Source organism: Miniopterus natalensis, chromosome 14, assembly GCF_054644295.1.
Source record: "Miniopterus natalensis isolate mMinNat1 chromosome 14, mMinNat1.hap1, whole genome shotgun sequence".
Taxonomy (NCBI): domain Eukaryota; kingdom Metazoa; phylum Chordata; class Mammalia; order Chiroptera; family Miniopteridae; genus Miniopterus; species Miniopterus natalensis.
The window spans coordinates 49,369,061-49,386,152 of NC_142094.1; the positions used below are offsets into that span (position 1 = coordinate 49,369,061).

The 17,092-nt window shown below is 46.8% G+C and overlaps 1 protein-coding gene across 1 annotated transcript; it reads left to right on the forward strand.

The window, feature by feature from the left end:
- The first annotated feature begins 1,870 nt into the window (after positions 1-1,870).
- Positions 1,871-17,078, forward strand: TECTB (tectorin beta). Its single transcript, XM_016212118.2, has 10 exons — positions 1,871-1,946; positions 2,676-2,866; positions 4,220-4,362; positions 4,468-4,540; positions 9,092-9,195; positions 9,336-9,419; positions 13,231-13,393; positions 14,738-14,810; positions 15,870-15,902; positions 17,029-17,078. Exons 1-10 carry the CDS (start codon positions 1,871-1,873, stop codon positions 17,076-17,078), a joined length of 990 nt encoding a protein of 329 aa, XP_016067604.2.
- The last annotated feature ends 14 nt before the right edge of the window (positions 17,079-17,092 follow it).

Here is a 17,092-nt window from a genome sequence, read left to right on the forward strand (position 1 = left end):
ATTTATTTGCCTAGTACAGTACTTTACCGTTTACAGGAGCCTCTCATTACTGCTCGCTCACCGTGTCAGGTGAGCCCAGGGCTACAGCCTCCTTTTACAGAGAAGGAAACTGAGCCACAGAAATCTTTAGGAGCTTGCCGTGTGGCCATCTCCTCAGTCCTTAGACACCATCACGGTAAGACACACCGTCGATTTAACCACAGGTTTTGAGAAACTAAGGAAACTCTGCCTCATTCTGTATGCATATTGCTCCTAAGACACATCTCAGTGTTTCTGAGACATTGTATTACGTGGGCTTGGGGGGAAGGGTGTGTATCTTAAAATGAAGGAAGAACTAATATAAGTAGCAAAACAATGACAACCCTGTCTTCTAACTCAGAGTCATGGTATACAGATAATTTCATTTCTCAGCTACATTATAGAGCCCTGTGAGGCAGGGTATTTTTCTACACTTTTTTTTAAATTTTTTTTAATTGATTTTTTGAGAGGAAGGGAGAGGGAGAGAAAGAAGCATTGATGTGAGGGTGATACATCGATCGGCCGCCTCCTGCATGCCCCCCTACAGGGATCAAGCCGACAACCGGGCCATGTGCCCTGACCCAGAATCAAACCGGCAAACTTTTGATGCACCAGATGATACCCAACTAACTGAGCCACACTGGCCAGGGCTTTATACTCTTTCATTTGTCTCTCAGAAGGATTAATGTAGTGGTTTCTCTACAATATGCTCTCAGTTGATTGATAAATGGGGCTGTTTCCTCTAAAACCAAAGATTAAAATAAACCCTAGTTTTTCATTTTTAAATTCCTGGGTGCTAAAATTCCCCAGGCAACATCTTTGGAAACTTCCCAGGAGTGGTGTTTTATCTGTTGTTTCTCGTTGGGATCTTGTTTGGTGACTAAGGTTGATCATAAGATTGCCTTTCAATGTTCCCTCTTCCAGTGTCATTGCTCTGGGAGTCGAACCAAACTTTAGAAGCCTAGAGATCTACAATCAAAAGTTATATTTCAGGATGAAGTTCCAGAGGGACTTCAGGATGAAACTCTAGAAGTCCAAAGTTTATTAAAAAATATTAGAGAGAAAAAATCTTTAACATATTTGCATTCACAAAAACAGCCTATTTTTTGTTTGTTGGGTTTAAAACTTCTGAACTTAAGGCTTTTTGAGCTCAAAGTTTAGAGAGCTTCCATTTAAAAGTAAGAAAGAAAGCAAGACTTAAAGAAAGAAAACTGTCACCTGAAATTGTGCAGAAATTAGGTTGCCTCCAATCAGGTTTGTTTTGTTTTTTGTACAGAGGGGGGAAAATTCAACTTTTTATTCCAATCCTGGTTGAAGTGGTTAAAAAAAAAAGTTTTCCAACCCTGTGAAGTAAAAGAAATTAGACTCAAGTGGCCGTAACTGAGCTTCCCATCGGATTATTATGCAAGGTCCCCTTTATTTGCCCCGCAGTGGATAATGCGGGCTCATTGTGGTTTATCTGGAGCCGGCTTCTTTTACAGCCGCGGGCTGTATAAAGTGGGGCTAGGCCTGGGGGCTGGAGAGCTGGGCGGCATCGGGGAGCCAGCACCCGCCGAGAGAATGACAGAGACCGAGGGGAGCGCGAGTGACTCCAGGCGCTGCTGACGTCCCAGTGGTATGAACCCCACTTTTTGCCTCTCGGTGCAGACAGGAACCATTGGAAAGAGGGTGGGCGGCATCACGGGTCCCCCTTGGAAAGTCCCCCCGAGGCTGTGCGTGCTGCTGAAGGGTGTTCTCCCCCTTCACTTTATTTCCTCGCTCGTGTTTCTGATCTAGGATGATCAAGGCTCGGGCCCTGGCAGGCCCGTGAACACCTGGCCAGCTCGGTTCGGCCACCAGGCCCTGAGGAGCGATGGTGCTGAGGGCCTTCGTCCTGTTGGCCGTCCTTGTGGAAGCCTCTGCAAAATCCTGCACTCCAAATAAAGCAGGTATGCCCCCGCTAGTCTGCTTCCCCGAAAGGTCCCGAAACTCCCCTGTGCAAAGCTCAGAGCTCTGTGCTCGCAGAGTTATGACAATGCAGTGATACAGCCAAGGAGAAGCCCTCAAGCCCCAGTGCCAATCAGTTTCCCACAGGAAGTAAAAGTGTACTGAATAAAATTAGACTTTTTTAAAATTAGAGAATGTTAGATAGATGGATAGAAAGAGAGAGAAAATCTCCACATTTTTTCTGTTTTCTACTTGACTGTTGAGTCTCTATCCTATGCCATGAATTACTATTTCCCATGAATGGGGTTTGTTTGTTTGTGGGTTTTTTTTAAGGTATGTGTTATTTTCATGAGGTTTTTTAAAAATTTTTATTTATATATAAATTCTACGTATATATAATTTTTTTTATTTTAAAATTATATCTATATATCCAATCAATGCAATCTGGTTTCACAGACATATTCCTTAAAATAAATTAAAGTTTAAATTGGACCAACTTTGAACATGTTAGATATAGTACAGATATTACACAGATGCAGCAAAAACTATAAAAGTGGAACTTCAATGCCTGAGGTTTGGGGAAAACTTTTATAACAGGACATGAAGAATAGTAGGGAAAGTGTTTTTAACCGGTCGGTTTGCATGTTCAGGTGTAGCTGGAACCTACTGTGACTTATGTAGGTTGTTATGATCACCGTATCTGATTCCTAACACGTGTACCCTCTTTCCAGATGTCATCCTCGTGTTCTGTTATCCCAAAACCATCATCACCAAAATCCCCGAGTGTCCCTATGGATGGGAAGTACATCAGCTGGCGCTCGGCGGGCTGTGTTACAATGGAGTCCATGAAGGAGGTTACTACCAATTTGTAATCCCAGATTTGTCACCTAAAAACAAGTCCTATTGTGGAACCCAGTCCGAGGTAAGTTCACGCCCCACAATGAGGAGTCGCTAAGATGGGACAACTGGGCCCAAGAAGAAGGTGTCTGCTGTCCATCCTTCAAAGGATTTAGAATTCACCAGTTTCCTTTTAAGAGTCAACCTTACTTCCTGGGATGTTAGTGTAACTTAAATTCTTCTCTTCTGCCTAGTTTACGTGACTCTTTGCATTGGAATTTTATTCTCTGAATTTGTTGCTGGAGTCAACCAGGCCACCTTCCGTGAATAGAACTACCTACATTTCCCACCTCTGCTTTGCTTTGAGTTCTGAGCATATCCCGATAAGCTGCCACTCTTCCTGGGTTGCATGGGCAGGGCATCCTCTGCCCGAGACTTTGAGGTGGTGATAAAGTGCATGTGGAAGGGCATTTAAAGGAGTAACCAAAGTACAGCACAATTCATAATTAGGTCTTGTGAAGTACCCAGGAAAGGTCATCAGAATTAAAAGGAACCATAGGCAACCTCTTGCCAATATCCTATATGACAGAGGAGAAATCTGAGACCTCCCAATAAACTCACTAGATAGGGGCCACAGACCCAGGAGGGATGTAGTCATAGTCAGGGAGGGAGGCTGTTCCATTGCTGATGTCCCGACTGCCTTGACCACAGAAGACTGTACAGAAATAAGGTCTCAGAAAAGGGGAGCAAAGATCTCCCAGGGCCAGCTCCTCTTCCTAAAGACCCCACAAAAATTCAGTGATTACATGGAAAGAGTCATGGGCATGATTAACAAAAACATCATGTCTTTGAGTATCCTGGTAAAGTGAACCAGAAATTATCTGTGTGGTCTTAGGCAGGTCACTTCTCAAGTGGATGTTCAGGATCCCTCCTGACTCTAATAGTCTGTGATTTTAGTGTGTAACAGGCCAGAGGAAAGAGTCTCAGAAAGAGTGCTCATGATTGGAAGGAGCATAGAGCAAAGAACTAGACAGTAATGTTCTAGAAATGGAAGATTTCTAGGAATCACCCTAGTGGGTGAAGGTATTCATGGAAGATGACTGGGATAGGAGAAATGGGTGAAAAGCTGATGTTGGGAAGTAAAAGATTCCTGAGCCAGTTCTTCTTGGTCAGAAACCCAGAAGGTATATGGATGTCTTTTAAGCGCACAACGTTCAGCTTAGGTTATTTTAAACAATCATAGTTGAACAGGCTCAAGAACTCTTTATAGAAATGATCAGCCCACCCAGACAAAAAGAGTAGATGCAATTCTCAACGGCAGACATTCGTGTCTCCCTAAGGGGCTTTTGTCTGAGCTGTCGCCAATCGCTCTTTTCAGGATCCTCCTCATCATCATGGGGGTACAGGCCCACCCTAACTGCCTTTTTCCTTTCTCCAGTACAAGCCCCCCATCTACCACTTCTACAGCCACATTGTTTCCAATGACAGCACGGTGATCGTGAAGAACCAGCCTGTGAACTACTCCTTCTCCTGCACCTACCATTCCACCTACTTGGTGAACCAGGCTGCCTTTGACCAGAGGTAAGTTGCTCGGAGAGTGGGGGTCCGGCTGCCTTGTGTGTGCTCTGCAGTCCCTGTCAATCAGGCGTGTTTCAGTCCTTATGCAAAATTCTCTCCCCTTTTCAGAGTGGCCACAGTTCACGTGAGGAACGGGAGCATGGGCACATTTGAAAGCCAATTGTCTCTCAACTTCTACACTGTAAGTGTCCCCATTACTGCCCTGTGGCCTCTCCCGGAGATGATGGGGTGCTTCCTTAGGATTCGCTCTTCCCGAAGCTCTATTCAGAACTCCTTTCTTAAATCCAAGCTAAGATGAAAGCTTTGGACTAGCTTTAAGCCTCTTTAAAAACTAAATGCCGCAAAAAGGCAGATTCATAGACTGGATGGAAGAGCTGAAAGGCACCACAGAGAAGAGAGATCAATCTCCCCATTTCATAGATGAGAAAATTGAGGCAAGAGAAATCCTGTGAGTTGTCAATGGTCAATAGACAGTAAGACAACCAATGTTTAACTCTTTATCAAGATTAGTTTCCACTACAGCCCACTCTAGACATTTATATGTAGGATCTAGCTCATGTTAAAACATTTGCATAAAGTAGTGAGCTTCCTACGTGGGCCAGGGCTGCGGAGAGAGGTGGGAGTGGGTCTCTGCTGCTTAGTTCTTAGGTCTCCAAAGCCCTTCACTTAGTGGGCTTCCTCATTGTCTGGTCTGGGCATGCAGCGTATGTCGACATCGAAGTTAAAGGCACATTTTGGTCTCTCTCAAACGAAAGTGCTCCGGAGAAACTAAAAACACAATGGCCACTAGCCCAGCTGCCCTCCTGTTTAGAAAAGGTGCTTTGTTGTTAAACCCGCAGCTTTCAGTGACGAGGCAGATACATAGCGACACTAGCCCAGCCAGCTAGAGGAAAACACAGGCAGAAATAGAGACCTTTACATAGAACATTAGAACTAGAAGATATCCTTAGAGGCCATCATGTTCAAACCATTCATTTCACAAAGAAAACAACTATCTTACCTGGATCCCTACTGACCTTGAACTCTTTGAACTTGCTTTACTTACTTCCCCGGAAGCTATTAATCCTGTTGAACTCAGAAGGTAAGAAAAGACCCTAAGATCACCTGGTCCATGTTACAGATGAGGATCTGAAGCCCAGAAGGAGGAAATGACCTGCCCCATATCCCACTGATATTTCGGAGCAGTGTCCAGTCTGGGAGACAGATCTCCTAACCCTGCTCTTTGAGACAAACTTACTAAGAAAGGAATGAAGCTGAAGTTTTGAAACCCCTCACTGCACAGGACCCTTTCAAGGCACTGTGTCTAATTTTTGCATTGAAAATTTTGATCCTTTTATTTAAAAGGGGCTCTCCAAGTTAAATAAGCTTCAAGGTCCTACAAAACCTAGATCTGCCCCTGGTCACAGACACTAGTGGTTAAGTCCTGAAAAAAAGGAACCCCTGGACCTGTGATCAGGAAGGTAAACACAGTAATGAAAGCCAGGGTGATGAAAGGATGCCAGAACCACTGCAGTAACTGATGAAGGTTGTCCAGAGAGAAAAATAGGTTTCACACATTGACAACAGTCTCAGGGGATGTCATAATGACAGACTATGTTTGCCACAGAGTCCCTGGCCGGAAGTGTGTGATTGTTATTTTAACCAGATAAAATTATAGTTATGAGCCGATGAAGATTTTACGACAGTGGGAAATGGAGAGGCACCAGGATTGTCGCAAATCATCACCTGCCATCAGCTATTTTGGCCTAAGTTTCAGACATAAATATCAGACTTTAGAACTGGAAGGAATCTATTGTTTTTTAGGAGAAAAAAAATTAAGAGGCATATCCTCAGCATCACCCAGGCCGTCCTCTGGGCTGATAGACTTCACAGGATGCCTCTTTGAACTGTTGTAGAAATGAGGCTAAGGCCTCCCCTGGGGCCCACCAAACAGGACAAACAGGCTCAGCACAGAGGGGGCTCTGATGTTACAGGCAGAGCCTTTTTTGTGCTGATTAATATTCCCACCATGGCCTCAGTTTCCTATGCCTGACCCATGCAGTTGGTATTTTTCTTTTCCTCCCTTCTTCCACTTTGAGAGCATTCTTGTGTGTTTCTGAAGCAACAGCTGCTCCCTGCATATATTTCCATCAAATTACCAGTGACAGAGCTGTGCCCTAGATTGCACAATGAAATCAATGCCCCACTAATTGCTTAGGATTCCGAGAACTCCAAATGCTGGGCTCCAAAACCACCGGTTCTACTCAGCATGCTTCCTCTCTTCTCTCCCTCCCCCCTCCCAACCACTCCTGCCAATGGACCATGGTTGGTATTCTTAGAAAAAAGTTATTTTGACTCCCAACCCAAAATAAAGGGAGGTAGTCAGCTTGCAGAAGTAGCCTAGCACTGTGGTTAAGAAAATAGGCCTTAGTATACCACTGGCTTGAAAGCCCTGTTCTACCATTTACTAGTTGTGTGACCTTGGGCAAGTTAATGAACCTCTCTGGGTTTCCACCGATGTATTTGTTAAGTAGGGCTAATAATAGCATTTGCCCCATCGATTTGTTATGAGGATTAAATGAATAATCGTTATGAAGCACCTACCAGAGTGCCAAGCACAAGGTAAGTGCCTGTGAAACCAGCCATTCTCCTGATGTTAGTCTTTGACCCCATTTAAAGTGGAAACTCTGATAGCTTCTAGAACAAGCATTGTTACCTTTAAAGGTTGAACATCAATATCAGTGTGGGATTAGAGTGACTTATATTCAATTGAAATGGTGCTGACCATTCCTCTTAGATAGAGACGAACGAAAAAGCTTGAAATGGAACAAATACAAGCAAGAGGCCAAAATCATAGACTTCCAGAGTCAGACCAAATCTCAGAGTGATCAACCTTGACTTTCCAAGCAAAGTCCAAAACCCTTCTGCAAGATTGCTGAGGGGTGCGCTCCCTACCACTTCCGAGGACACATGGGAAGAAAACATCTGATTTCTAGGTGGCCTGAGTGCACTGCCCTGGCCAGATTTGCAGTCAGTAAAATAATGTTAAGAGTTGCTAGAAGATGATTCTGAGGCCTATTATCAGGTTCCCTGAATTTGAACGGTAGGGGGTTAAAGTCCATTTTAACTAGATATCCTTGCTGCCATTGTTTACTTATTGCAGTTCTGCAAAGCTCCAAGTCCACGATCCTCAATATTTTAACTAGTATCCTGGTTTAAGTTTTATGCTTCTATTACACAAAATCATCATCATAAAAAGATTTCTGCAAGGTAGGTGAAGGCAAAGGTTATGCCCATTTTGAAGATGGGGAAATTGAGGCCCAAAAGGCTGATTTGCCTATAGTGTGTCCCAAGTTAGTGATGGAAGCTAGGATTAACCCAGGATCCGTATCCTTCCATCATGATGTTTATGTCTCTGGAAGCCAAGCTCAGAGAGTAGTTAAAGGTCGTTTCTAGAGTTGAATGACCCCAAGACTCTAAGAGTGGAGAAATCAGCCTCATTTGGGTAAGTCAGCTGTAAACACTACTATTTATTCCTAATAACTCACCCAGAACTGCCTGATGAAAATGACAGGTGAAGACCACACACGCCAGCCCCGTGAACAAAGGTGGTCATGACTCCCTATTGCACAGAGTTGAAACCACAGTTTCAACTGGATCCATCTCCATAGCCTCTGGATCAACTTCATCTCCTGCGCTCCACTCACTTCCTACTCCCTGCCCCCAACACCTCCCCTTTACTCAGGCATATTGGCTTCCTTGCTGTCCCGCTGGCCACACTCTCACCCCAGGGCCTTTGCCTTGGCTGAAACACCCTTCCTTGGATGCCTGCGTGCACTGTAGAAGTATTTCTTAGTATCAGTACTTAGCCTGGAATCACAAGCTCCTCACCACCCTCAAGCCTTGGTTCAACTATCACATCCTCAATGAGGCCTCCCCAACTACTCTATTTACCATTGTAGTTTACCCCTCCTTGCACTGCCAATCTGCCTCACCCTGCTCGAATTTTCTATAGTTTTTCTATATTATGTACTATAGTCTATTCCAACATACGTACTTTACTTGCCTATTGTCTATGGTCTGTCTCCCCTGCTAGAATGTCGGGTGGCTGGAGACAGAGACCTGTGTTTCGTTACTCAATAATTTCAATAGACAGAACATTCTGCCACAGAGATTAGCCCAAAAGAGAGAGCTGTGCCTGACACATAGCAGGTGATCAGTGAGTTGTTGCTGGTGGTGGTGGTAACTGCACTGGGAATCGGATCATAAACTTTCCAGCCCACACTGGAATCAGCTCAAAGAGAGGGGGAGAGGGAGAGAGAAACATCAATGATGAGAATCATTGATCGGCTGCCTCCTGAAACCCAGGCATTTGCCCTGAGGGAATTGAACCGTGATTGCCTGGATCCTAGTTCGATGCTCAACCACTTATCCACACTGGCCGGACTGGGCTCCACTTTTTTCCCATCAGTCAAGCCTTGTTCCTCTTTGGCACAGATGAGACGTACAGCGCATGTCTCACTGTGACCAGCAAATCCAGACACGTGATGTCTTCATCCCTTCTACTGGGGCACCAGCATCCTAGGAGGTTCAGCTCCTCTGGTCTTGGAGGGTCTCACTGTGGTCTCATGTGCCTGTGCCCTTTGGGTTGATCCCCACCCCACCCCCACTCCATCCCAGTTCACCTGCTCCTCTCGAACCCCACTGCTCAGTCTGAGAGGTCATAATGCCCAGTGTCAATTTCCTTCCAAAGAACGCCAAGTTCTCCATTAAGAAAGAAGCCCCTTTTGTCCTGGAGACATCCGAAATCGGTTCAGATCTGTTTGCAGGAGTGGAAGCCAAAGGGTTAAGCGTTAGGTAAGTACATTCCCTCCATGTTTATATGTTTAAAGACAAAGAAAAGAAAAAAAAGATTAGCAAAGAGACTTTTCAATCACAAGATGTTCCGAGGCATGCAGCTCTCTGGCTCACAGTGATGCATTTTGTTTCATTATCAGGTTTAAAGTGGTTTTGAACAGTTGCTGGGCCACACCCTCGGCTGATTTCATGTATCCCTTGCAGTGGCAGCTGATCAACAAGGGGTAGGTACTGCTCCCTGGCACACAGGGCTGAGAGGTGGGGCCAGGCAGGTCCAGGGCTACTCTGGCCAGGGATAGCTTGGGAGGAAGAGGTGCGCCTCTTGTAGCTCATTAGTGACATCCTCTGTGCTTCCAGGCTGAGGGCTGATACTAGCAAACATTTATATTGTGCTTTCTGGTACCAGGTACTGTTCTGAGAACTTTATCATATATTAATTCATTTGCCTTACAACATGTAGGTGTTGTTCCTACCATCCCCATTTCCCAGATGAGAAAACTGAGGCACAGGAGGGGTAAAGTAATGTCACATAGTTTGTGTGGGGGGAGGGGGAGTGTGTTCACATCCAATCAGTCCGACACCAGAACTCTGGTGGGGACTCAATTAGATAATCCATGCAGAGAGTTTAGCACCAAGTACCTAATCACTATCCAACTGATTTAAATAATGTCATTGTTTTTCTTATTAATTCAGTAGATAACGAAGAGCTCTTAACATTTTTGAGTAGAGGACTGAAGTCTTGGAAGTGCACAATAGGCGGGAAGTCATACATAGGATGTTGAGAAACAGTGCACAGGAGGTGGAAAGACCAGGTTAGAGGCAGTGGTGGCTACTGAGCCACAGGTGACAATACCTGACGCGAGGTGCAGCCAAGTGAATGGATAGGTCATCCAAGGGAGGGAGAAATGGTAAAAACTTAGCCACCAATTGGATATGCTGTGCAGAGAAGGGCAGGACAAGAAGTGTGAGGAGTGTGTGACAGAGATGGCTTTGTTTTGCTGAGCCTGTGATTGTGAAGGGGAAGAATTGTTTGTTGTTGGCTGCTGGGTACGGGGATAAGGGGTTTTGGATTCTCCCTGAGCACAGGGATGACATGTTAAGCTTGAAATGACAATTGTCCAGAAACACTTAGAATGGTAATGTAGGAAAACAGAGGCGGGATGGAGCTAGGCTAGAGATGCAGATGATGTCCCCACGATGAACAGTAAATATGGAAGAGCCATTCCCCAGACCAAAGCAGACCGCGTGCCCTTGTTACTTCCAGAACCCGTCAGGGCTCACGTAAACATCGGGGCCAGGGACAAAAAAGATTAGATAACAAAGGCCGAGCCACTTTGGACCTTTAACTATTTTTATTTAACAAATACTTGTAAAGCACTTACAACATACCAGACATTGCTCTAGCCAGGTGCTTTGCAAATATTAATATATTTACATTCCTTTAAAGCCCTATGAAGTAAGTAGTAGAATAACTTCTATTTTATGGATGAGAAAACTGAGACACAGACAGGTTCAGAAATCTGTCCAAAATCTAGAGCTAGTAAGAGGACCGATGATCAGGCTCAGGCAGCGTGACTTCCTGGGTGGCGTGAATAGGACAGGCCAGCAGAGCCACATCTGGGCATCCCAGCAACGCCTCCTGCAGAGATGGGAACTTCGTGGGGGTGCCTATTTCCCACCTGTCACTGAGTGATTCCTTTAGGTTCTGTTGAATGGCACAATCAAATGAGCCTCAGGGAGATTCTGAAATAAAGCATTGACCTACCAGGACCTGAAATACCGCCCAGCATTGAGAACCTCTCAGGTAATAGCCACATAGGGCAAAGGCCTCTGCTACATCATGAGATTGCTACCTGCAGATAGTTCTGGGGCCACTGCTCACCTGACAGATGTGTAATGTGAGAGAAAAAGGAATTCTTGCACTTTGGAGTAGCTCATACAAGTGTCCCTCAAACTCGAGTGTGCACAGGGATCACCCAGGGTGCTTGTTGCACATGCAGGCACGCAGTAAACCTACCCCATCAGAAGGTTCAGGGGTGCAGATTTATGCACAGCTATATGGGGGAACTCCTGATCTATTTCCATACCCTGCCTAGTTGAAATGGCCCTTGAGCTCAGAGATACATGCACAAGGAATAGTGCCAATGGGGAGAACTTCCACAACCTCCCAGATGCTTCAGGGTCACAGTGTGCCCTTTTGGAGGGAAACCCAGTTTTGAAGAGTGCCTGGTGAGATCAGAGTAGATCTATCATCAGGAAGTTTGATCCTGTGTGAGGAAGGAGACGCCCGTGGTGATGGTGTGAAACCTCCCTGTAGGCTTCCACCCTCCAGAGAGATCTGTCACAGAGGGCAGGTGCCACGGCCATTGCCAAGAGGCAGCAGTGCCAGACATCTAGTCCTCCCATGACTTGCTGCCTCCCCACCCCCGACAGAGCTCTGCTTACATTGTTTTCCACTGGCTGACACCATGCCTTGGGCACTTCAGCTTCAAGGAACTATTTTAAGAACTCACGTCTTGAGTTTGTACAAGAATCTCAGGTTGATTGACCAAATGATCCTCCAAGAGTCTTGTTTCACAGCTCGGAAAATGCCCCCAGCTCTGTCACTGCTCAGAGGCCACCACAAACAGAGGCCAGCTTCTGAGCCCTGGTCCCAATATAAGGCACAGCTTCCATGCCTGGTTCCCCCCATGAACTCTCAGAGTTACCCTTCCTTCAGTCCCATCTCTAACTGGGCCCCTCGCCGGTTCTGATGGAGCGGGGTGGGGAGGTTTATCATGAAGCTCCCCTGGAGTAGCTGGGGCATGTAGAGTTGGATTAATACAGTCAGGGACACGCTCCAGGCGGCGCATTAGCTTTGGGACCCACTGTGGGCCTGAAGCTTTTGAACCCACAGCCCTTTTCCACAGAGGACAGATTCCAGTGCACCTGTTACCTGCAGACAGTGAACCCCCATACCTGTAGGTCTCGCTGTACATTCCCACAAATGACGATTTGCTCCCAACACCTGACTGTCTGGAACTTGAGAGGGAATCAGCATGTGTTTGGTAAATGAGAAAGTATTTAGCTTAAACCAGGGTTTCTTGATCTCGATACCACTGACATTTGGGGCTGCATCATTCTTTGTTGTGTGTATGGAGGTGGAGGTGGGGGGTAGGGGTCTGTCCTGAGCATTGCACAACTGTGTATAGCATCCCTGGCCTCCGCCCACTAGATGCCAGTAACACCTTCCCCAAGTCATGACAACCACAATGCCAAATGTCCCCTGGAGGGCACATGGCCCCCAGGTGAGAACAAATGGCTTCAGCAAATGCCCACCTGTGTTATTATTTTTTTCTTTTAGAGCAACTGTTACACTTGGGACTTATACATAAAAAATACGAAGAAGGAAACAGGAAACAAAAGCTGTCTATAATTCAACCACACCATAATAGCCAGGGCTAACATTTAGATGGCGTCCTTCCCGTCACTGTTTTCTGTTCTTATATTTAAACTATGGCCACATTTTTTAAAAGGTAATTATATAATAAAACAGATATGGAATTTAAATAGCATAACATAAACCCAAATTCCCAGTGGCAGAGCCTCGCAAGACACACAGAGACACGTGCTGGGTGTGGCTTGGACTGAGGTGGCTGTGGCGGCACTTTGGGGGATGCTGTCCCGGCGCTGTTGTGTCTATCCTGCGCGCATGTGGGAGTCTGCACATACCCCAGTGCTCCCGGGGGGGGGTATCTCAGGGATGGCTCTCTTTTGGGACAGACGTGCGGTGTGAGACTTCTCCTAGCCGTCACCCCACCGTAGGCCGACTGTAGAAGGGGGATAACCACACCCACCTCAGAGCCCCTCACCTTGACCCCACAATCTGAGGGCGAGTGAGATGCTGCCCGTCGAAGGGCCTCGGAAGGACAGCGTGCTGTGCAGGAGCCCACGGGGGTGTTGCTGCTCCGGTACAACACTCCTGGGCTGGCCTGAGACATTCTTGCTGTGTTTTACCCGATAACATTCTCTCCACACCCCCCCCACGTGCTTCAGCTGCCCCACCGATGAAACTGTCCTCGTTCACGAGAACGGGAAGGATCACAGGGCGACCTTCCAATTCAACGCCTTCCGGTTCCAGAACATCCCCAAACTCTCCAAGGTTTGGTTACACTGTGAGACGTTCATCTGCGACAGCGAGAAGCTCTCCTGCCCGGTGGTGAGCGGCCTCTCCCCACGTCGAGAATGCTACCCGGGGGGGGGGGGGGGGGGGGGGCCTGGCATGTGAGAGGCTGTATTTTTAGCTGGGAAACTGTAACCAGACCAGGGTAGGTGAGTGCTGAGGACACGCTGAAGGAAAGGACGCTGAGTGTGGGGCAGACACTCTGGGCCCTGTCCACCCTGCCACCAAGCTACAGTCTGGCACGTCATTTCACCTCTGGAGCCTGGCTTTGTCATCTTTAAAGACAGAGGGGTGACAAGTCCTGGTGGCCCTTTCCTTTCCAGAGAGCAGTGGTAGGTAAGATGAAGGTGAGACCGGACGCAGAAATGCTTTGGAAAAAAGTTAAAAGCACAAGAGAAATTGAAAATCTCAGTGGTAGCAATAAGTTCTGGATGGAAGTCAAAAGGTGGGTATTTTTAGCTCTTGACTGGCAGGTTTCCCTTCCTCACTCCACCCCCACCCTCCACCAAAGTTTCAACAGCATCGATCAGCAGGTGTAGCTGATTCAGATGACAGAGAGTTTCCTTCAAAACCTCACATGACCCTGGTCCTCTGAGCGGCGGTTCTAAAGTGTGGTCCAAGGCAGCCCCGGTTTCACCTGGGAACTGTTAGGGATGCGAATTCTCAGCCCCACCCCCAGGCCCCCTGACTGTGTGGGCCCCCCCTGTGCTGCCACAAGCCCTCAGGCTGATTCTGAACCGCGCTCGAGTGAGAGCCGCTGCCTTAGGGACCTCAAGCGCTGTCCCAGCGTCACCTTTCACCGCCTCGCTCCGCGCCGTCTGGAAGGACACAGTATTTCTGAGACGGGCGCTGCTCACACCGCCTATAGCAACCAACAGACATAAGATTACAGTCTAGTTTACTGACTCATTTGGCCAGAAATGGTCACTTATGAGCACAAATAGAGAGAGAGAAGGGAGCAAGAGACACTTAACAATTGATGAAAGGATAATTATTGGCAAAACATTTTAAAAAGCAAAGAAAACGAACCAGAACACACTTTGAAAGCGTCCACTTCTCAAATCACTGTGGTGAGAGTAACTTAGCAAAAGCCTTATTCCTAACCCCAAAAAATGCCAATCCCCGCCACACCCAGTGACCTCTTCCGGCAGGATTTCCTCCAGCTTGAAGAGTTAATACAGTAAAGCTCTCCTCTTCTCCAGTTAAAGAAGGGCTGAAAAATGTCTGAGTTATTTAAAAAATAAGGTAATTCCTATCTGTTAGCTGGGGAGTTCTGACTCTATCAAGTTTGTGGCTGGTTTTCTAATCTCCGCCTCTCTCTCTTCTCTCCCGTGTTCATTCCTCCCCCCTTCCCTCCTCACCTCGCTTCTGGGTCTGCAGACTTGCAACAAACGGAAGCACCTCCTCCGGGACCAGACAGGGGGCGTCCTGGTCGTGGAGCTGTCCCTCCGCAGTAAGCGTCTCTGTCGCCCACGTGCTCGCAGTCACGCTGGGCTGCGTCCACAGGCACAGGTGGTTGGAGCATTTTAACTGAATTGCCAAACCAGCTGTGCCTGTAGACTCAACCTTCACCTGCAACTCGAGTCTTCTTAACTGGGGGGTGGGTAGCTCATGCCAAGCCAAGGAGCTGAGATTAGTCAGCTACTGTGAGGCCTGAATTCCGGTGCCCCTAAGGAATTAGGATATGCTGAGCTTCCAAATAGAACATGCGGTCAACAATAGTAACAGAAAATGAAATGTACTGGAAACATCCAGTGCAAGTCAACAAACTTGGATTGAGCAGCCAGAACTGTGCGTGGCCTGAGCCCTGGAGTTTCAGAAACACAGGAGCCCCCATGGGCTTTGTCCTAAAGAACTTAGCAACTTGAGGAGAGAGATGTTAAATGCTAAGGGAAAGGGAGATACTGTCAATGGCAGTGGGGGAGGGGGCCATGGAATATATGACAAGGGCTTCAACCTAGTCCAGGGCTTAGGGAAGACCTCTGAAGGTTACCAGGCCATGGTTGGGGGTTGGGGGACGGAGGGGCAGTAATCCAGGCTGCCATGGGATTTTGTATGGCCTGAAAGCCAAGAATCTTTTTTATGCGGCTGAAACAAAAAAAAATCAAAAGAATAGTATTTCATGACATACGAATTATATGAAGCTCAAATTTCAGTGTCTATAAAGAAAGCTTTTTGAACGCAGCCACACTTACTCATCTAGGTGTCGTCTCCAGCTGCTTTCACGATATGTCAGCAATGGCAATAGAGACCATCTGGTCCTCAAAGCTGAAGCTATTACCTATCTGGCCCTTTCCAGAAATTCGACCAGCCCCTGCCTTAGAGAGCTGAGGAGAAAACGGCATGAGACGAAGCCACTGTGAACCCCGCTATAAACTTTGTTCTAAAGGCGATGGAGAGCCTGTTGGTTTAATCAGGGGAGGAGACAGTCAGGTTGTGTTTTAGAAACAGCTCTGAGACTTCCATGGTCGTTTCCTAAACCTTCGGCATTCTCTCTCTTTATTCACTACAGGCAGGGGATTCTCGAGTCTCTATAGCTTCTCAGGTAAGGAAAAGAGGTTCCTCTGGGAAATGTCATGGGGCAATGCTTTTAACAGGCAGATGTGTGTTTTAAAAGAAGCTTACCTTAGGTCCCAGCATAGCCTGGAAGAGTTAAAAATTACTCTTTAAAACACACCCAAGTGGGGCAGAGGGGATGGAGGTAGAGCAGGGAGGGAGGGGCCGGGGTAAACTGGATGAAGCAGAATTGAATCCCTCTCCCTGGCTCTCAGCAAAGACATCACCAGCTGGCTTCGCTTGTTTCCGGTATGTAGAGAACAGATGAGTGGTTTTCAGTGAGCTGTTCATTCAACAAATATTTGACCTCCTGCTATGGTTCTGCCCCTCATTAACTGAGTGACCTTGGGCAGTGACCTCACTCTTTATTCCCCAGTCTCTTCTAAGAATTGGGCTAGTAATTGCCCCTATCACACATAGCTGCTGTTTGGATTAAATATTACAGCTAAGGGCACCAAACACTGCCCAGCACACAGTAAACATCGGTAATGATCAGCCATAATTACTATAACACTGTACCAGGTGCTAGTCTAGGCCCTCTAGTCACTGCGACGAGGCTGGTAAGGCCCCTGCCCTTCCTAACAGGTGTGAGGTGTGGGGATGGGGGTGGGGGAGGAAATATTTAGCAGCCAGGGCAGCCTCTCAGAGGAAGAAATGTTTCAGCTAAGGCCCAAGATCTCACCTGACCCATGGGAAGGAGGCAACTATACAAGACAGTTCTGTTTGTTAACAAACTCACAGATGTAGACTTTGCTCTTGCAATTACAGGAAATCACCTAGACCAACTTTTTAAGACTCTAACCCCAGATTCTCATTTTCCAAAAGAAGTTGTATAGCGAAAGCCCTACAGTGAAATACACCATCGCTGTGTATTTCAGATTCCCACCTGTCAGACGTTTATATCCCAAGTTTATCTGTTGGATTCTTTATACCGATGAGAGTGAGCAACAGAACCCCCAAAGGATGACCAAGACTGACTTTGTAGGAAATGCTTAGAGTTTATGAAAAGCTCCTTAACAGCCCTAGGGGGATTCTTTCGTTAGCGCTCCTGCTGAGTAGTCCTTGATCCTGGAGGAGCTGTTCCTGAGCTGTCGCCTGCTCTGTCTGCTTCACAGATGTTCTCTACCACCTGGTCATGATGCTGGGGATCTGCGCCGTGTTATAGGAGCTGGCCAGCAG